Source organism: Amblyomma maculatum, chromosome 4 (genome assembly GCF_055883805.1).
Source record: "Amblyomma maculatum isolate TAMU_Amacu chromosome 4, ASM5588380v1, whole genome shotgun sequence".
Taxonomy (NCBI): Eukaryota; Metazoa; Arthropoda; class Arachnida; order Ixodida; family Ixodidae; genus Amblyomma; species Amblyomma maculatum.
This window is the reverse complement of record NC_139347.1, coordinates 28,721,609-28,741,709: the sequence shown is the minus strand read 5'-3', so window position 1 is coordinate 28,741,709 and position 20,101 is coordinate 28,721,609. Positions and strand designations below refer to the sequence as shown.

At 50.1% G+C, this 20,101-nt stretch overlaps 1 protein-coding gene across 1 annotated transcript in view; it reads left to right on the top strand.

Moving 5' to 3' along the window:
• The window catches only part of LOC146190555 (kelch-like protein 10), a 50,000-nt gene that overhangs the window by 10,858 nt on the left and 19,041 nt on the right, over positions 1–20,101 (top strand). The window contains exons 5-8 of the mRNA XM_084600194.1: positions 5,884–5,962; positions 14,995–15,194; positions 17,244–17,412; positions 19,245–19,399. Of these exons, the coding sequence (XP_084456320.1) occupies positions 5,884–5,962; positions 14,995–15,194; positions 17,244–17,412; positions 19,245–19,399 (603 nt within the window). The remainder of the gene's footprint in view (positions 1–5,883; positions 5,963–14,994; positions 15,195–17,243; positions 17,413–19,244; positions 19,400–20,101) is intronic.

The window sequence follows — 20,101 nt, the reverse complement described above, 5'->3', positions numbered from 1 at the left end:
TGCAGCTTTTAGAACCCTACCTGCATGACCTAGTAGTCAACGGGAAGCCTTGCAAGGTACTGCGCGATTCGGCCGCAAAGATGGATGTTGTCCATCCGGCGTATGTATCGCCTTCCGACTATACAGGACAGTGTGCATGGATCCGACAGGTAGTTGAGGAACAGAGTGTGTGCTTGCCGATCGCGAACGTGGTCATCGAGGGCCCTTTCGGCGAATTAACAACCGAGGCTGCCGTTTCAGGAAAGCTTCCTAAGTGCTATCCGTATTTGTTCTCCAACAAATCGGACATGCTGCTGCGAAAGAGGGGCATCCTTTTCGGAGACAGAGTTGTGCAAGCCTTAACACGTTCAAAGGCGCGAGAACTAGTTACACTGCTCATTCCAGAAAAATCCACAGCGGAGGAAACGGCAGTTAAAACAGTGGTAAATGCGGAAGATAGCAGGTCAGAAAACTTTGAGAGCGAGGCATCTCAGATATGTCAACTTGAAAGTGAGCTTGATGAGACGCGGAATGAGGACGTTCTTGAGAGTAACCTCTTGCCGCCAGTGTCTAGTAATCTCACGAGACTTTTAAGTGGAACTCGAGAGGACTTAGCTATGGAGCAAGCCAATGATCCCAAGATACAGGAGATAAGAGAGCGCCACCGCGCCACTAAGACAGCAAAGAACATTTCTTTTGAGATGAGAAAGGGAGTGCTGTATCGCTTATTCAAGGATAAGCGCGGAGTAGAGCGGGACCAATTAGTCGTTCCCCAAAAGTACCGCGGAGACTTACTGCGACTTTCCCATGGCAGCTCGTGGTCATGTCACCTTGGAATAAGGAAAACAAAGCAGAGGCTGTTGCAAGAATACTATTGGCCTGGATGTTTTAAGGACACGGAAAATTTTGTACGATCATGCGACACGTGCCAGCGGGTTGGAAAGGCGCAAGATAAGTGGAAAGCTCCGATGGTGTTAGTACCAATCATTACCGAGCCGTTTCACCGGTTAGTAATAGATGTAGTTGGGCCACTTCCTGTGACAGAGTCAGGGTACCGCTATATCCTCACTATGTTATGCCCAGCCACAAAGTTTCCAGAGGCTGTACCGCTGCGCGAGGTGACGTCCGAGAGTGTAGTGGATTCGCTGCTGTCAGTGTTTGCACGAGTTGGATTCCCTTCCGAGGTCCAAAGTGATCAGGGTAGCGTTTTCACGAGTGTCCTCACCACCTCATTTCTCGAGCGATGCGGCATTAAGGTAGTGCATAGCTCGATCCATCATCCGCAGAGCAACAGCGTAGAAAGATGGCACTCTGTTCTCAAACGAGTCCTGAGGGGACTGTGCTATGAAAACAAGCGCGAATGGGATACCTGCCTGCCTGCAGCGCTTTTCGCTTTGCGGTCAGTGCCGCACGAATCCACTGGATTTAGCCCAGCCGAGTTGGTGTACGGAAGGTCACTGCGCTCACCTTTGCGAATGGTGCGCGAAGCCTGGGAGGGGCGCGGAGAAGACCCAACAGTAGTAGAATTCATTCTGAACCTCTTGAATCGCTTACATAACACTAAGGAACTCGTTGAGGCCAGCATGAAGTCAGCCCAGGCTCGTTCCAAGGTGTACTATGATAAGTCAGCCCGTCAAAGGACGTTTTGTATCGGGGACCAGGTGATGTTGCTGAGAAGTTCAAGGCAGAATAAGCTCGAAGTACAGTGGGAAGGACCGGCTGAAGTCGTTGCAAAGCTTTCTAACACTAACTACGCAGTGAAAATTCCCGGTAGGCGTAAAGAAGTGCGCATTTATCATTGCAATCTTATGAAGCCTTATGTGCAGAGGGAAGCCGTGGTAAATCTAACGTTAAACCTTCCCGAGGAGATGGGGGACAACTTGATTTGCCTCAGCGGAAAGGGAAGCAACGCTCAGGAGCTTCTCAAAAAGACGGAGCAGAGAGGAGAACTAAAGAAATCCCAGCTGTCCGATCTGGGCGAGATAATAACAGAGTTTGAGGCCTGCTTCGTGGACAGGCCAGGCAGAACTGATTTGACTGAGCACGATATTGAGCTGACTTCAGACGTGCCAGTGCGATCAAGGTGCTACCGATTTTCTCCAAGGCAAAGAGAAATTCTGGATAGGGAAGTAACTCGCATGCTGGAATTAGGAGTAATAAAACCCTCGGAAAGCGATTATGCTTCGCCTATGATCTTAGTAGAAGCTCCAGGTAAAGACCCTAGGCCTGTGGTAGACTACCGAAAGCTAAATTCTCTCACCAGGGATCAAGTGTATCCTATTCCGAATATTGAGGAGAGAGTAGAACAGGTCAGTAGAGCGGCATATGTGACTACGCTGGACCTTACTCGAGGATACTGGCAAGTACCGCTCACTGAACGCGCCAGCAGATACGCGGCTTTCGTCACTCCGACGGGCAGCTACCAGCCAACAATGATGAGTTTCGGGCTCAAAAATGCTCCATTTTGTTTTTCCCGACTCATGGATAGGGTTTTAAATGGGTGTGAAACATTCGCGGTGCCTTATTTAGATGACATTGCGGTTTTTTCCGACTCATGGGCGGACCATATGGTACATCTAAGAGCTGTACTGAGCCTTTTGCGTCAAGCTGGACTAACCGTAAAGGCCGAGAAATGTTGCCTGGCAAGGGCGACCGTGGACTACTTGGGTCACAATGTAGGTCAAGGTTTCAGGAAACCCAGCGAGATTAAGATTTCTGCGGTAGCAGACTACCCGCGGCCGAGCACGAAGACGGAAATTCGAGCATTCCTGGGTCTGACTGGGTACTACAATCACTACATCCCTAACTATTCAGCTTTGGCTAGCCCTCTGACCGACGCTCTCCGCAAGACAGAACCGACAAATGTAGTCTGGGACGAACAAAAGGAAGCCTCCTTCGTAAACCTGAAGGCTGTGCTGATTAGCCGTCCGGTATTGCGAGCTCCAGACTATGGCCGAGAATTCACGGTCCAGTGTGATGCCAGTGATCGAGGGTTAGGTGCTGTTCTCTGCCAGAGAGATGACGACGGTAATGAGCACCCCGTGCTCTACTTGAGCAGAAAGCTGAGTTCTAGAGAGAGGGCTTATTGCGCGTCAGAGAAAGAGTGCGCTTGCATTGTATGGGCCATTCAAAAATTGCAGTGCTATCTTGGAGGGGCCAAATTCACCGTAGAGACGGACCATTGTCCCCTGGCTTGGCTGCAAACTGCGACATCGAAGAACAGTCGCCTTCTTAGGTGGAGCTTGATTTTACAGCAGTACAATTTTGAAATAAGATACAAAAAGGGGAAGTTAAATGGGAATGCGGACGCGCTTAGCCGCTCTTTCTAAGCGGTCCGAGATGTTCCTCACCATGTATCCAAATTGATAATCAGGTTTTTTTTTTTTCGTGCGCTTGTATATGTGTGGCTATGTAAAGCAGCACGTTTGGTTTTCTAGGAATACGTGGGTCCCGAACGTCTTGAGAGTGGGCTTTTCTCGAACAACAATGGCAGTTTTCTTTTAACCTGGTCTCTTCAGACGGGAGCCGAGTGCTTGCTTCGACATGTGGTTGAGTTTCAGACAGCTCGAGCAATTTGGCCTACAACAATCGAGACAACGCGACAAGCAACAGCGAGCTTCAAGCGTTCACGTGCAGGCCATTAAGTCGTCTCTTCATGCAGCAGCTGGGACTGCTGCCCTCCGAGACTCTTCTGGCGGGGGAGGAGGCTGTTACGACCAAGCATCCGCATTTGCGCGCTCTATTGTTCGCCTGTGGGCATGGATAAGTGCTGTGAATATGTGGTGATGGTCCAATGGCTCTAAGTGAGCCTGTTTCCAGGAATCCTGTTTTGTAAGCCTGTTTTGCTTTGTGGACACTCTGCAAATGCCAAATTGACCCTGCCAAGAGAACGTCTGGAAAAACACAAAGAAACGTCCCCCTGCGGGAAATGCAGGAAGTGCTTTCTTTCTTTTGTTCACCCTTCCAGTCGATAAGCCCTATCGTCCAGTGAGGAATGCCTACTTTCCAAAGGAGACGACAGAGTGACATGTCCGCTGACGTGCAGGACAAGAAAGGAGCATGACGCATACAGCCATTAAGTGATTTCCCAGGAATGCAGGAAAGATTTGCAATTGTCGAAAACGGACAATGCTGGGAGCGGATGCGGCGCCACGTGCACTCGGGTTTCTGAGAAGTAAAACCACTTGTCAGAACCAGCCTGTGGTTTCTTTGCTGAAGAATAGAAATGTACCTCCTCTCCTCGCCGTTCCCAAGCTTTTCCCGCCAACAAGTGATCACGCCCAACGAATGAATGCCGGACCAGTCAGTGCTTCAGACCATCAGTGCAGTGATGTGTTCGATTGGATGCCGATACCTGAGGGGCGTGCCCTGGATTTGGTTGGTCAGCATCTTCAGAGAGGGGCTGGACATAGGGGGTTTTAAGGACGCTGCAGAGCACGAAATGTCGCTCTGGGCCCTGGGTAAACGGCTCATCCAGTCACTTCTCGCTATGAACTCTTAACGCTTGCCATTTTGCTGATGTACCCTTCTTTTTCGTGTAAATAATCTTGTAAATAAGTTTCTCAAAGTGCCATTAAACCTGCTTGTACATATTTCACCAACTTCGAAGATTCAATCCTACTTCAACCCCGAGTCTCTGCACGCTACCAAGTGAAGGCCGGGTCGACGTAGCCCCAGCGTCACGACAGTGCTCGGAAAATAGAAGCGCGCAGGACTGTTCCCACTCGCAACGGCAACGCTGACGCCCGATTTTCGTTGAACGAGGCCTTTAAAGCCATCGCTAACATTTTACCGGTACTAAATGAAATCCCTGGGTCTTCATCACGTAGGCGAGCTAAACTTTAACTCAAGACTATTCACTAAAACAAGACAAGACTGGTACGTGCGCGAGTCTTGTTTTAGTGAATCGTCTTGAGTTAAAGTTTAGCGCGTCTACGTGATGTGGAAAAATCAACTGCAGATCACAATTTCTAAGTACTGCTCACAAAAGCTCCTGTATGGTTGGTTGGTCGGTTTGTGGGGTTTAACGTCCCAAAGCAACTCAGGCTATGAGAGACGCCGTAGTGGAGGACTCCGGTAATTTCGACCACCTGGGGTTCTTTAACGTGCACTGACATCGCACAGCACACGGGCGCCTTGCTTTTCGCCGCCATCGAAAAGCTGCCGCCGAGGCCGGGATGCGATCCCGCGTCCTTAGGAACAGTAGTCGAGCGCCGTAACCACTGCGCCACCCCGGCGGGATCTGCTTTTCTAGCTTCTTTTCTTCGTATCCCCAGCCTTCTGGGTAGCCCCAGCTTGCGCCATCTGTGAGCCGTCGACAGTTTGGCTGCGCTAGGAAATAGTGCGGTGTATCGAGCATTCAAGTTTCCCGCAGTAATATTTGATTCCGCGTGTCATGCAGCGCGTAGTGGCATCCGTGCAAAGTTGAAGCTGTCGGCCATATTTTTTTTTGCGATGTTGATTGCCTCAAGGCAAAACCATGCTATGAAGGGTGTGGTCAAATTAATGATAAAAGATTGGCTGATGCATTGAAGTTGAGGAGTGTACGATCTTCGTGGTTATTCATTTTACTTGCATGAGACGGTAATTTTAGTAACCATATCAATATTTGTAAAGTTACACTAACTTGCAGGCCCGCAAGCGCATGGAGTTGAGGTAACAAGATCATAATAAGCATGAAAAAAAGGAGTCGACGAAGATTGCTGTATACAATGGCAACAACAACAAGAAATAAATGATACTCAGTGGGAAATGAACTTATACTGCATCTGGGGACATCTTGTGCGTCACGTGCGTGGCGGTAATTATTTTCTGTTCAGCTTATATGTGTACAATCTGACAATCTAGAAGCATTATATTGGTTATTATAGAAATGACCACTGGAATTTTTTTTTTCTCGAGCAGGGAGTTCGACCGGATCGTCACCGATCCTCACGTGCAGGCTGACGGAGACAGCCTCAAGGTTCTCAATGCGATCCATCAGGTGGGTTCCTGTTCTGCATCGAGGTGTTGTTACCACAATATTGAGAAACAGAGCGAACGTATGGGTTCTCATCTGTATCCTGAACGTTTCCCATATAATCGTTCTCATTGGTCTAGCAAGTACGTTTAAGCGGTGCGTTCAGCCTCCGTTTTTGCCTTGTAAGTACATGCTGCCTGGACAGGTAGGTCACCGCCGCTTGCGGCGGGGGCTTGCCTGCCACCGAATTTTTATCTGTTGTAGGCCGTCATTGCACCCGCCACCGCTTCGGTAGTGGACGGCGGCTGTTGTTGCGGCGCGCGTCTTTCTCTCCCTCTTTTCTTTCTTCGCATGATTCACATGGCATCTAGTGACAGTACCGGAAGCGACAACCAGCTAGCCTAGCCTTTACAAGAAGGCAAATAGTGCCTGTTTCGATGGAGGCGAAACGAGGAGGCGTCCGTGTGCTGTGCGATGTCGGCGCACGTTAAAGATCCCCAGGTGGTCGAAATTACTCCAAAGCCCTCCACTGCGGCGCCTCTTTCTCTCTTTCAACTTTCACTCTCACCTTCCTCCCTTCCCTTACGGCGCGGTTCATGTGTCCACAGAAACAAGTGTGACAGAAAGTGTCCTGCGCCTTTCCTTTCCTGTAAACCAATTATAATTATATGTAGCACTGCAACGAATGCCGGCCTACACCTTCAAAGATATCACGACGTACTATCAAAATTGTCATCGCCTTTACCCCAGCCTATGTAAAGGTCTCAAAAAGGCAGATGAGCGGCTCCTTCTCCGCCTTTTCACCAATACATTGCTGTGCCCGGCAGCCCTAAAACATTTTGACCCCTCCTTTAGTGGCAGCTGCCCACACTGAGGAGCGGTGTCTTCTGACATCTATCACATGGTGTGGGCCTGCCCCTCCAACCCGACTATTCCCCCCATCCCCAACCCAACCCGGGAGAACTGGGAGGCGGTCCTGCTCGACTGCCGCGACTTACAGGCCCAACAAGCCTTAGTCGGACGCTCCCAAGCGGCGGCAACCGCCGCTGGGGTCCCCAACTAGGGACCTCCACCTAGTGCTTGTAAGGACCGGTCCCTTATGGGCCGATCCAAACATACCTCCTGGCCCTTGTGTAAATAAATGTTCTTACCACCACTACCACCGACAAGAGGCTGATGGGAGGCAAATTATAGGATATACAGGGTACACTTTCAGACTTTCGCCATTAAAGGTGAAAGCCTTTAATGGCGTATACTGTCGTGGACAAAGTGTGTCCCGCTTTTGCGGCGATTGTCGCGTGGCGTTCTTTGGCGCGCGTTCAAGTGTGGGATTGCAGATGGCAGGAACGCTAGACAAAATGACACTTCTGGAGGAAAGGCGCCGTACCTAGCTGTCACACTTTCTCCAAGTGTGCGTTTCGATCGTGCGCCATAGCTCCTGTCCCGTGACGTTCCTTGGCGCGCGTTCAAGTGTGGTATTGCAGATGGCAGGAACGCTGGACAAGATGAGGTTTCTCAGGCACCTTTCAATACTTTAGTCGCTAACGTCACTGGTAATTTTTTTCTTCCTTCCTTCATTTCTCCGACCACAAAGCTTCTTTCATGACAGCAAAGAACTGTTAGTGGAGTGTTCCTTGAAGAAATACGTGTGAAAAATTTTGCGTCTTGCTCGAAATCTTTGGTTTGGTTTGTGGGGTTTAACGTCCCAAAGCGACTGAGGCTGAGGACTCCGGAAATTTCGACCACCTGGGGATCTTGAACGTGCGCTGACATCGCACAGCACACGGACGCCTCTTCGTTTCGCCTCCATCGAGACGCAGCCGCCGAGGTCGGGTTCGAACCCGGGTATTCCGGACAGTAGTCGAGCGTCTTACCACTGCGCCACCCCGGCGTGGCTGCTCGAAGTCTTTGTCTCAATCCATGGAAAGGTGAAACAGCCGATGAGCTGCGCTCAAATTTCGCATTAGGAAGTAACGTAATCGTCGGCAATTTTACTCATTATTGTTTACACAGCCTACTAATATTTTTGCATTGGTAATTGGTTTACAGGAAAGGAAAGGCGCATGATCTATCACACTTTATCTGTGGACACCTCTACTATACAGCACTAAGGTGTGTATACACAGTCGTGGTTTCACTTTTTGGGTCCACGGTTTGACCTCACGACTATTAATGATTTCGCGCATTAAAAACACACAGTAAACTTAGCGACTCTTGTGGTGCCCATTACCACCGCCTTTCTGTATTCGTGCACCCACCCGGCAAAATCTAGGCTCCTATATTCTTCCAAGGCCAATGCTATTGTGAATGACCGACTACTGTTCCCAAGGACGCGGGATCGAATCCCGGCCTCGGCGGCCACTTTTCGATGGAGGCGAAAAGCAAGGCGCCCGTGTGCTGTGCGATGTCACTGCACGTTAAAGAACCCCAGTTGGTCGAAATTTCGGAGTCCTCCACTACGGCGTGTCTCATAGCCTGAGTAGCTTTGGGACGTTAAACCCCACAAACCAATCAACCATCTCCACCTGGGAATTTCACCTCCCGTTGCGTGGGAAATCGACGGAGGCAGGGCTACGGTTGCCTATCCCCCCCCCCCCCAAGACCGAAAGTTTAATTAAATAGGTAAAAGCTTCCGAGAACACGCTCGGCCTTATATTTTACATGGCTTGACGTGGTTTTACTTGTTGTTTTAGAGACTGCCACCAGAAATTGATAATAATAATTGGTTCACAGAAATGGGAAGGCATAGTATCTGTCACACTTGTTTCTGTGGACACCTGAACTGATTGATCGATTTGATTTACAGGAAGGGAAAGGCGCGGTAACTGTCTCGCTTGTGTCTGTGGACACCTCAACCACGCCGTAAGGGAAGGGGGAAGGTAGGAGTGAAAGTGGAAAGAGAGAAAGAGGAGCCGTAGTGGAGGGCTACGGAGTAATTCCGACCACCTGGGGATCCTGAACGTGCGCTGACATCGCACAGCACACGGACGGCTCTTCGTTTCGCCTCCATCGAAACACAGCCGCCGAGGTCGGGTTGGAAGTCAGCGCACGTTAAGATCCCCAGGTGGTCGAAATTACTTCGTAGCCCTCCGCTACGGCTCCTCTTTCTCTCTTTGCACTTTCACTCCCACCTTCCTCCCTTCCATTACAGTGGGGTTGAGGTGTCCACAGAAAATAAGTGAGACAGTTACCGCACTTTTCCTTTCCTAAAAACCAATCAGTTTTTTGTTTTTAACCCGGGTACTCCGGAACAGTAGTCGGTCGTCTTACCACTTGTGGGATTCGGGCTTGCTGCGGCTGCCCTTCGCGCGGCCGCCGCCCGCTTCCCAGTTGTTCTCCCCGTTCCCTTTCTCCCGCCTGAGGCGGCGGAGAGAGGCTCGGACGACTTGTCACTGTCGTTCGGGCCACAGCTCCGCCCTGGCGTCCCAGTGGCTGTTCTCATTGGCGCCTTTTGGCGGGAAGACGGCACCGCTTCGACAGCCGCGCTCGCGCGACTGTCCGAGCGGAGCTCAGAGAGAGACTCCTCCGAGACATCGTAAGGTGCGTACGCTACTGTTCTTGTCTGCCGGCCTTTGTCCGCGCAGACCAGTGTGTACTCGAGTTCGTCTGCTCCGGGTCTTACCTGAGAGCGAAGCTCGAGCCTGTCGATCGTGATCCAACGATCCGCGACAGGCGCACCTTGCGGTGGTTGCCCAATCTCTCTCAAAGGAACCCTTTGGTTACTGCGAGAGAGAGATCACAGCACGCCCTTGCGTGCTTGCGGCGCGCACTCCGTGTCACTTCGTGCGCGCAGGGGAGCCTAGCTCCTCGCGCGCTCCCTTGACACGGTGACTGCGTATGTGTGTGTATGTGCGTTTGTATATATGTGTATGTGTGTGCGTACATGCGTATGTGCGTTTGTAAATATGTGTATGTGTGTGCGTGTGTGTGCCGCTGGAGGATGGCGTTTCAATAAACGTCTCCTTTGTGAACTTGGAGGTATGTGTCCTTGCAGCGAAGTGCTCTCCTCCCGGTGGAGGTTGAATGCGCGCTGCGGTGTTTCAGTGTGCGCGTGGTAACGGCTGATCGGGGCTTCGGCTCGCGCGACGCTCGAACCCGCGGTGGTTGGTGGCTTATATCCACGTAGGAAACCACAACTGGCGCCCAACGTGAATTGTCCCTGGCTCCACGAGTCGTTGGACAGCACATCGGCCGAGCCGGTCGCCTTGACGATCAAGCTCATGCGCCATGCCTGCCGCCCCCTGCGCGGCACTCGGCAAAGGCACTGAAACACGCTACATGGTTCTTCGGACCCCCCTGCGGTGCGAACGTTGACCATATGCCTCCGCTGTTTCAGCTTTACGCCGTTGCGGAAGCAATGTGCGCGACGCCGCCGCTGACGGCATCTCCGCACAACAGCACCCGTACCCCGCTAGCAGTCATTTCTGTTCGGGGAACGGCGAGGCGTCGGCCGGGTTTCCTCTGGAAACCGCACCGACAGCGCGCTCAGTTGGCTGATGCGGCTCCGTGAACTTGCGAGCCGGCTGGTGCGCCATTCTCTCTTGGTACAGCATTTCGACTTTTCGGTGCAGTATCTACAGGGGAGAACGAACGTGGTAGCTGACGCGCTATCCCGTGCCCCACTCGCCCGCGGCGGCGTCTTTACGCCGGCAGGCGAAGGGGGCGAAACAGCGGACGAGCCGCAGAGCGGCACGGAGGGGACGCCCGCAGACGGGTTCCCCATTCCGCTATCCGGGTAAGCAGCGCTTCGCAAAGCAGGCGAGGGTGAAAGCTCTTTGTGAGCACATCTGAAACGCCGATGCCAGCGGAAGTTTTGCTGCGAACCTGCGGGGGTCGAAACCAGGCTCTCCTTTGGGATGACTGGGATCGTTTTCAGCCATGAAGAGCTACGACGGGCCAGCAAAATGATCCGTTTTGTCGCGATGTCAGCGACGGTCTCTGGGAGACGAAGCGCCGTTACGCTGCTTGTATTGCAGCGGGCGCAGCGCCGTTACGCTACTTGTATTGAGCGGGCGCAGGGGGGCACGAGCCAGCGTGTGTCGCGGCGTGCCCCGGGGATTCATAATTGCTGGGCCATGACGGGCTCGCGCTGAAATACATAGCCACGGATGATGAGTCCTTGAACCATTTGAAGTGGCTATTCCCCAATGTCTGAGCGGCGCTCTGTTGCGTTCTCTCACGACAAACAATTGGCTGGTCATCTGAATGGCTCCAAGGTTTTAAGAAACTGAGTCAATCGGTGACTGCAGCCGGCATGAAGCGCGACATTTTCCGCTGTTGCCGTTCCTGCCATGTCTGTCAAATGGAGAAGTCGAGGGGTGGCAAGCCACCGGGCATGACGAAGCCAACTGACAGTGTGCGTCCGTGGCAGATGGCCACCTGCGATTTCATGGGGCATTTCCCCAGTAACAAGCAGGGGCTCATTGCTGGAGAATCCCCCTATGGGGAAAGCCAGCCGTGCCTACATCGCAGACCTGAAGGCCCATGCGTAACGGTCTGACGAGCTTGCGCTGGTGCCCATTGTCACAACAGGCAAGTGCCAAGGCACAACCGATGCGGTGGAACGCAGCCGTGCCCCGCACCGGTACAAGGTGAGGCGACGTTCACCTGTGTGATTGATGCCGGACGACGGGCCTTTTCCGCAACCGAAGGCATACCGCCTCACCGAGCGAGCTTGCTCGTTTAACCCTACCCGGAAGCAAGGTTGGTCTCCCCCTTTTCTGGCTCGCTCAGTTCCAGCCTGTGTGCTTTATTATTATTTTTTTTGTGTGTGTGCCTCTGTTCCCATTTTTCGCTTTCTTCTGTTTCCATTCTTGCTTCTTAACTTGTAAATATTGTACAGTGAGTGCCTTCTTTTGTACAGCGCGTCTTCTCTCATCTTTCTTCTTGAAATTGCGAGGGTTGCTCATTAAGCAGCCCCGACGCGCAGTCTTTCCGGTGTGTGTGGAAAGGAAGTTGGGGCCGTTTGGGGACGGGGAGCATGGACGATGCCCCCTTCACCCAAGGCCGCCGCGGTTGCGAAGGTGCTCGGGACAGGTTCACCGCGGAAGGTCGGCATCACCCTTTGTTTGGTGTGTGAGTGGCTGTGCGTGTGCATGCCTGTGCGTGTGCGTGCCTGGGCGTGGAGGCGACGACGTCGCGCCATGTGTGTTTGCCGGCGTGTGCGGAGCGCGGTGGAAAGGAAGCCCCGCGCGGTCTTCCCATGTGTGCCTTGGATCGCCACGGAGTCACGGACTTTCCACACCCGGGGCCCCTTCGGCGTGTTCGCTGTCCCTGCACCTAACCTGTACCACCACCGACCGAGATCGTTTGCAGCCAAGGGTGAACGTTGGCCACCCAGAAGTCAACGAGCGGTGAGTCACCGCAGGCTCCCTGAGCTGCACCGACGATCTTTGGGACTTCTGTACATAGTTGTGTTTGTACATAGTTGTTCTGTACATAGTTGTATTCTGTAAATAGTCGTTGTAACATAGCCTCCGGAACTTTGTACATTATTCTTCATGTCATCTTGTTTATTTTTTTTTTTTTTTTGTGCGCCTTGCTAATGTTTTGTCTTTCTTGAGTGTCTGTCTTTTCGAGATTTTTCTTGCTGGAACTGAGGTGTAGTTGACTTGTTGCGTGAGGATAGCATTCTTTTCTTCATGCTGGGGACCTGCCGCGTGCTTTCACTGATGGGTAGGAGGGCAATTAAGGAGAGGAGGATGTGGGATTCGGGCTTGCTGCGGCTGCCCTTCGCGCGGCCGCCGCCCGCTTCCCAGTTGTTCTCCCCGTTCCCTTTCCCCCGCCTGAGGCGGCGGAGAGAGGCTCGGACGACTTGTCACTGTCGTTCGGGCCACAGCTCCGCCCTGGCGTCCCAGTGGCTGTTCTCATTGGCGCCTTTTGGCGGGAAGACGGCACCGCTTCGACAGCCGCGCTCGCGCGACTGTCCGAGCGGAGCTCAGAGAGAGACTCCTCCGAGACATCGTAAGGTGCGTACGCTACTGTTCTTGTCTGCCGGCCTTTGTCCGCGCAGACCAGTGTGTACTCGAGTTCGTCTGCTCCGGGTCTTACCTGAGAGCGAAGCTCGAGCCTGTCGATCGTGATCCAACGATCCGCGACAGGCGCACCTTGCGGTGGTTGCCCAATCTCTCTCAAAGGAACCCTTTGGTTACTGCGAGAGAGAGATCACAGCACGCCCTTGCGTGCTTGCGGCGCGCACTCCGTGTCACTTCGTGCGCGCAGGGGAGCCTAGCTCCTCGCGCGCTCCCTTGACACGGTGACTGCGTATGTGTGTGTATGTGCGTTTGTATATATGTGTATGTGTGTGCGTACGTGCGTGTATGTGCGTTTGTAAATATGTGTAAATGTGTGTATGTGTGTGTGTGCCGCTGGAGGATGGCGTTTCAATAAACGTCTCCTTTGTGAACTCGGAGGTTTGTGTCCTTGCAGCGAAGTGCTCTCCTCCCGGTGGAGGTTGAGTGCGCGCTGCAGTGTTTCAGTGCGCGCGCGGTGACGGCTGATCGGGGCTTCGGCTCGCGCGACGCTCGAACCCGCGGTGGTTCGTGGCCTATGTCCACGTGGAAACCACACACTGCACCACTCCGGCGGGTGTGGACACCTGAACCGCGATGTAAAAGAAGGGAGCAAGGTGGGAGTGAAAGTGGAAAGAGAAAAAGTGGAGCCGTATAGTGGAGGGCGACAGAGTAATTCGACAACCTGGGGAATCTTTAACGTGCGCCGATATCGCACAGCACACGGAAGCCTTTTCATTTCGCCTGCATCGAAACGCAGTCGCCGGCGGTCAGGATCGAACCCAGGCGCTCCGGCAGAGTATTCGGGCGTCTTATCACTGCACCACCGTGGCAGGGCCTACCAGAATGAAAAAAGGTGCAATATCTGTCCGTAGCCTTACTCGTAACCACATCGTAAGGCTACGGAAGGTCACTGGAAAAATGCGACATTTTCTGATTTTACTTCTTGCGTTGTAATGTACTTATTTTTATTTTATATTATTTTAAATTTATGTATATATTCATTGTTAATCTTATATAATTTTATTTATTTTTATTTCTTATCATTATTAGTCATCTTTATAATTTATTGTGCTTTTTTTTTAATTACAATTCTAACCATTATCATTTCTACACCACCCAATAATGCTTTTAGCTTTAGTTATTGGTTTACTGAAAAGGAAAGGCGCAGTATTTGTCATTTTAGCTTTGTGGATACCAAACCTCACCGTAATAGAAATAAAATTTAAATTGGTCTGCATGAAATGGGGGGAAAGCCAGATTACCTGTCACAAGCATCGCGCACCTAAATCGCGCTAAGCCTCGTAGCCTCACATTTTACCTCCACTTCTTGCATCCCGTTTGACCTCCCCAACATAGCATGCCATTAACCTTTGCTGTGTGCTGTGCGATGTCAATGCACGTTAAAGATATGGTGGTCCAGAACCTTCGACTACGATGTCTGTCATAGAATCAACCAAACAAGTATGCACTGACATAGCACACCATACGGACGCCTTGTGCGTTTTTCCCCATCAAAACGCGGTATCACCCCTTATGGCGCGGTTCAGATGTCCTCCACAATGTGTGACAAATACAACGCCTTTCCTTTCTGATAGACCCACTTAAAATTTACTGACATTCACAGCACTCGAATGCCTCTGCGTTTCGCCTCAATGAAAACACGGCCGTCACGTTCGGGTTCGAATCCGAGTTACTCCGATTCGATAGGCGAGCGTCTTAAACACTGAACAACTGCCAGAACAGATTCCAGTAAGGAAAGCTGAATATTACGAAAACACGGAATTTCCCACGATATTTAGGACAGTCACTGCAGCTGTAGTACGGGATTCGGAGGTCTTGCCTTTGCCCCTTTGCCCCAATATGGGCCGACTAATGGTGGCTGTAACGTCGAGGATGATGTGCTCCATCATAAATGCATAATGAACAAGTCTACGTAACACGTTTTGTCCCGCACTGGCCTGTTAGAGTTGATGGATATGAAGGGAGTTCATGGCCGACGACCTGTCCTGTGTGGATTGTCCTCTACCTCACATTCTTGCGCAGTCGCTGACTCACCAACAGATGGAGCTGGGCCACTGTGCCGGCGTTGACCTGTCCGCGAGGCTGTGGCTCACACCGCGCATCCCCAAGGACATTTTGTTCCTGTTCGGAGGCTGGACGTCCGGTGCGACCAACCACTTGCACACATTCAACCCCCGCACCGCTACGTGGAAGCTCATCGGTAACCAGTACACGTCGCCCAGGTATGAGCACCACTTCTTACGTGCAGATATACGCGTTTCTCCTCCTGCTGAAGATTTGCATTCAATATAAAGTCACATTCTGAGCGAGTTTAAAAATAACATTATGGCATAGAACATCGAGGCCACAGTCACGACTAATGTATCAAAGAAAAGTCCTTGTGTCGAATGTTTATTTTATTTATTCATAGATTCACAGCAAGGAACAACGATTGATCCGCCACCTCGGTATACTATCCAATGTTTTTAGAATACGTCTTCATTTGAGCAAAGCGACCATCATTTGTGGTGGTTTAAGTAAGGAGTGAATAATAGGTTGTGATGTGGGTCTGAAGCGTCGCCCGTCCCTTGGCTCAACGGCGCTTTTCGATCCCACCATCTTTTCCTCACCAGACCTACCTCATCTTCCCCGAGGTCTCTTCCTCAGAGCCAAATCCTCCTAGTGTTAGACGTTTCACCAAAATGAATACAAGTCGTCCAGTCGAAACGTCCACCGGCCCACTGTGACTTTCCCTCAATCTTTGCTCATTCTGAGTTGTATTCTACTAGACTCCCATTCTCTTCGAAAGAGTCAGGAATAGAAACGTCTTTGTAACAAATCACCACGGGAGTGAAAGCACCAGCTGTCGTTGTACGTACTTAAAAGAAATAGCCTCCAGTTTTTCCGTGCTAACAGACCACGGTTTCTGAAAAGTTTTTTATAGCAATGGGCGAGCCTCAAGAACGACCGAATGGGTTATCACCGTGCCCTGAGGCGGGTGCGGGAAGTGGCACCCAAAACGCTTACCGCACACATTGCTCTAAGGCTGCGGAGTTTTTATTTAGCTCTTTTCAGTCCCGCTTCTTCCCCACGCAAGTGGTTTCGGATGACGTAGAGAAGACGCTCGCAGTAACCATTTCGGACACAGCTTTGAGAATCGTAACGTAGTCTAAAAGAAATATAGACACGTAATTTTGCTCCATGTTTTATTCTTCACAATGATCCCTATAACAATATCATACAGTATTATCGCCCCACCGGCGGTGGTGCAGCCGATTTCGATTTTAACGTCAAGAAAAGTTAAACCACGTTAAAATTTAATCACATCAAAATTTCATATAGGATAGGATAGGATAGGATAGGATAGGATAGGATAGGATAGGATAGGATAGGATAGGAAATACGTTAGTTTCTCTAGGAGGGTCTTGTGCTAGCAGAAGAGTTCCATCTTCCGTCTTCTCACAGGGTCGGTGCCCCTATTCCAGGGCTCCGCTGAGCTTCGCTGCTCGCTGGGCGAAACGAATCCCGTTCGCGGCGGCTGCTTTTCGATGGAGGCGAAAAGCAGGAGGCGAAAAGGAGGGTTCTGGACCCCAATGATGGTCCAGAACCTTCGACTACGACGTCTGTCATAGCATGAGCCGCTTTGGGACGTTAAACCCCGTAAATCAACCAAACAAGTATATAATATTATCTTACAACTGTTAAATAATAATCGAATTTGTTCACTGATATGATTAAATTTCGATTTTAACGTCAAGAAAAGTTAAACCACGTTAAAATTTAATCACATCAAAATTTCATATAGTATAAGTGAGGATTGAAAGAACCAGCGATGTAATTCTTCCTTCTTCACTCGTAACTTTGGCTTTTGAGACAAATTGGATTTAGCGGTTTATGAAGAAAATCACGAAAGAGCGAATATATCGAAGGTTTTTTCACCCCTATACATAGCTTTGTCGTCATTGTCAGCGCTAACCGAAACAAGCGAAACAAAACAATTATTCGGTAGTTTTAAGCGGATACTACGTGGTATTTCATGTAAATTAATGTCTTATGTATCAATGACGAGCATAAAAATATGTATCCAAAGTTTGGTGTTTATTCTCTTCTAATGTAACTGCGCCTTGGTTCTCGGGAAACTACGTCACAGTTCATTTAAATATATACATGACAAAAGGGCTGCAAATACGGCATAGCTGAACCAGCTATCTTCCAAGACAAAGCTCAGTTTAATCCTGCATAACTTAGCGATTGTGGTGTCTTTGCTGATCTCTGAGCCTCTCCATCCGCAGGGCGTACCATGGTGCGGCGGTTCTCAACACTTGCGTTTACATCGTGGGCGGTTTCAACGGGCGTGAGTGCTACCACTCCGTCGTCTGCTTCGACGTGAGCACGAACCGCTGGACGCAAAAGGCCAACATGAACCAAGCCCGCTGCTACGTCAGCGTGGCCACACTGCAGGCAAGCTGCTAGAGGATACCGAATTCCGTATTCCAAGTTGGCATAGTTTTCAGAAGTGCCCTTTTCGCACTCACTTCGAGTCGCCTGATTGGTGGACACACCGGGACCGGATGTCCAACGTTTGCACCAAAAACGACGAAAACTACACTTCGGAAAACGAAGCCAACTTGAATACGGGCTTAATTCTGTGTCGCATTTGCTTTTGTCCGCTCGCATTTTAACGCGAAGCACCTCTTAGTGAAACGCACCAACAGTCCTGGGGACTATTGTACGTGGACAAGCCATATATCTGGAGTGGTTTGTAGTAATGCCAGCTCTAGCGAAAAAGGCACACAGAACGGCCATGCTTTTCAAACTGACAGCTCTTCGAAGATGTCTACTACAAAGCTGAGGTTAAAAACAAATCGTGTCCAGCGTGAAGTGTTTCGAAATCAGTAGGAATATGTCTCTCCCGCTAGCAATCCGACAGGTGAGCGAATTGTGGCACCATCAATCAGCTGTGCAAATTCACTATCGATGGCGCCGCACGACAAGCCTTATCTTTATGCTTACTGAATCGCTTAGAAGTGCGCTCGACTTCCGATACCCTGCATGTCATTCCAACCAACCTGCAATCTTACGACAAAAATAGTGTTTTTGGTTTCATGGCCCTTAAGAAGAGCCTCTAATGGCAAATGAGCTACACCGCAACTAATCAATGCCGTAGTTTCTCGCCATGGCATATCATCCTAAGAACAATTTTTATACCTTTCAACAGCAATTACTCATTACACTATAGGCGGAGTCATTTGTTGCTGCGCATAGCTCTCCACGTACTGCTGCTTTGGCGACCTGCTCTGCGCACCGATTCAGGAACTGCCCTGCCAAAACTTGCTAAAATTTAGCAGCTTCTTAAAAAATTATATGGGGCGCGTAAGCACAATAGTCTGTAAAAGTCAAAACATTTATGGTCGATTTTTGCCTGGACGCCTAACCTAAGAGCTACCGTCGAGAGTCGCGACCGCCTCTTGCAACATAAATATTTCATCGCCTGTGAAGGGTACTGATGAGGGCAAATTAGCTCCGCAGATTTTCAGTAAAGCTTACTGTGCGTGTTTTCCCTCCTAGGTTTATTCTGCCCTGCCTGCTTCGTTGCAGACCATGTGTGCACCTACTAACGTTTTGGCGACCACTCTGGGCTGAAATTTGGTATAAAACTGAGCTGTTAATAAGCAAACGCCGCAGAAGCTTCGTAGCAAGTCAGTGCCTTGGGCATCCAGTCCTTGCAGGACTCGATACGCCATGACACTGTCTTGCGCCGCATCCAGAATTGAGACCACGATTTGAACACTACTAAGTCCTTGTTCATAATTAGGGCACACACGTTAGCCATTACGTGTTTCCGAAAGCCTCTAATCATCTTAAGGCAGGCACACAAAATGACTGCAAAGAAATCGTATTCTAGATGGACAAATCGGCTACGGCTGCGGTTAGTGTTTACCAATAACCATTATGACAGGAATTGGTCAGGGGATAATAGCTGCTGCCCCAGAAACAGTGTTGAGTCAGGATGTGGACAAACAAAAACTCGACAGAAACTATGATGAGTCATCATAGATGGTGGGAATATTTATTGAAAAGTCTTTGCACGCTCTTCAAAACACTAAGAAAATTTAATATTTTGTACCATGTACCAAATTACCAGCGTCTGGGGAATTGTGCGAGTCTCCCAAAAATGGCTCAAGAGTACGTCCGTTGTATAGAGCCGTCAATATCAATGACGATCAGGATGCTAAACCATTTCTATTTTATGAGTGATCGTTGGCCGGCACTTGATTTCTGTCTCGTCGCAGGGCCACATCTATGCCATGGGTGGCTTTGATGGTCGCCTGCGGACCAACAGCGTCGAACGCTACGATGCAAAAAAGAACCAGTGGTCCACAGTTGCCGCTATGAATGACATCAGAAGTGACGCTTCCGCCGCCACGGCTGCAGGCCGAATTTACATGTGAGCTTCGTTAATTGGCTGTAATTTATTTTAATAAACCGGCCATGTTTTTGACCGAAAGTGGCACACCACAGCAAACTAGCTTATGTCACTTGCTGATGACGCTAGGGTTTTACGTCAAATGGGAAAAAATGTTATAGCCAGACATGGTGAAGCAAAACGTTGTTGTGATCAGTATCTAAAGTGTATGGATCGCCGTTTCCTTTCTGCAACATGGATTAAGAGGGTCTGCAGGAGAGAAAGTTCCACCGAAGTATTTAGAACAGCGGTCAAGCTTACTCGCGCCGGTGTAGAATTTTAGAAACGGTGGTAGTAAAGATTGTAAAAATAAAATTAGAAATCAAGGCGAGAAAAAATATTAGAATATGTCGACCATGTAGTATAAAAGCATGTACAGACTGTCAAAAGTGTAGAGACCAGAGAGTTTGCTTCTAAACCGTGCAGTGGCGTGATCTGTCTCTCCCATTGGAGAGACAGAGTAGGAAAAACAATCTTCAAATCAAAAGGTTCGGAACATTGGAAATGCATTACAAGCCGCGCGAAGTGGCTCAGAAGGAGACCCCTGTACCTCACGTTATATGTACGTATTCCATTTTCATTGGATCTTATCCAAAAGCCTCCATTTTATTCTGTAACATGTTCACGAGGCCATAATTTAACCATTGCTCTGAAATTTGAGCATAGTCGCACTCTATCCTCATC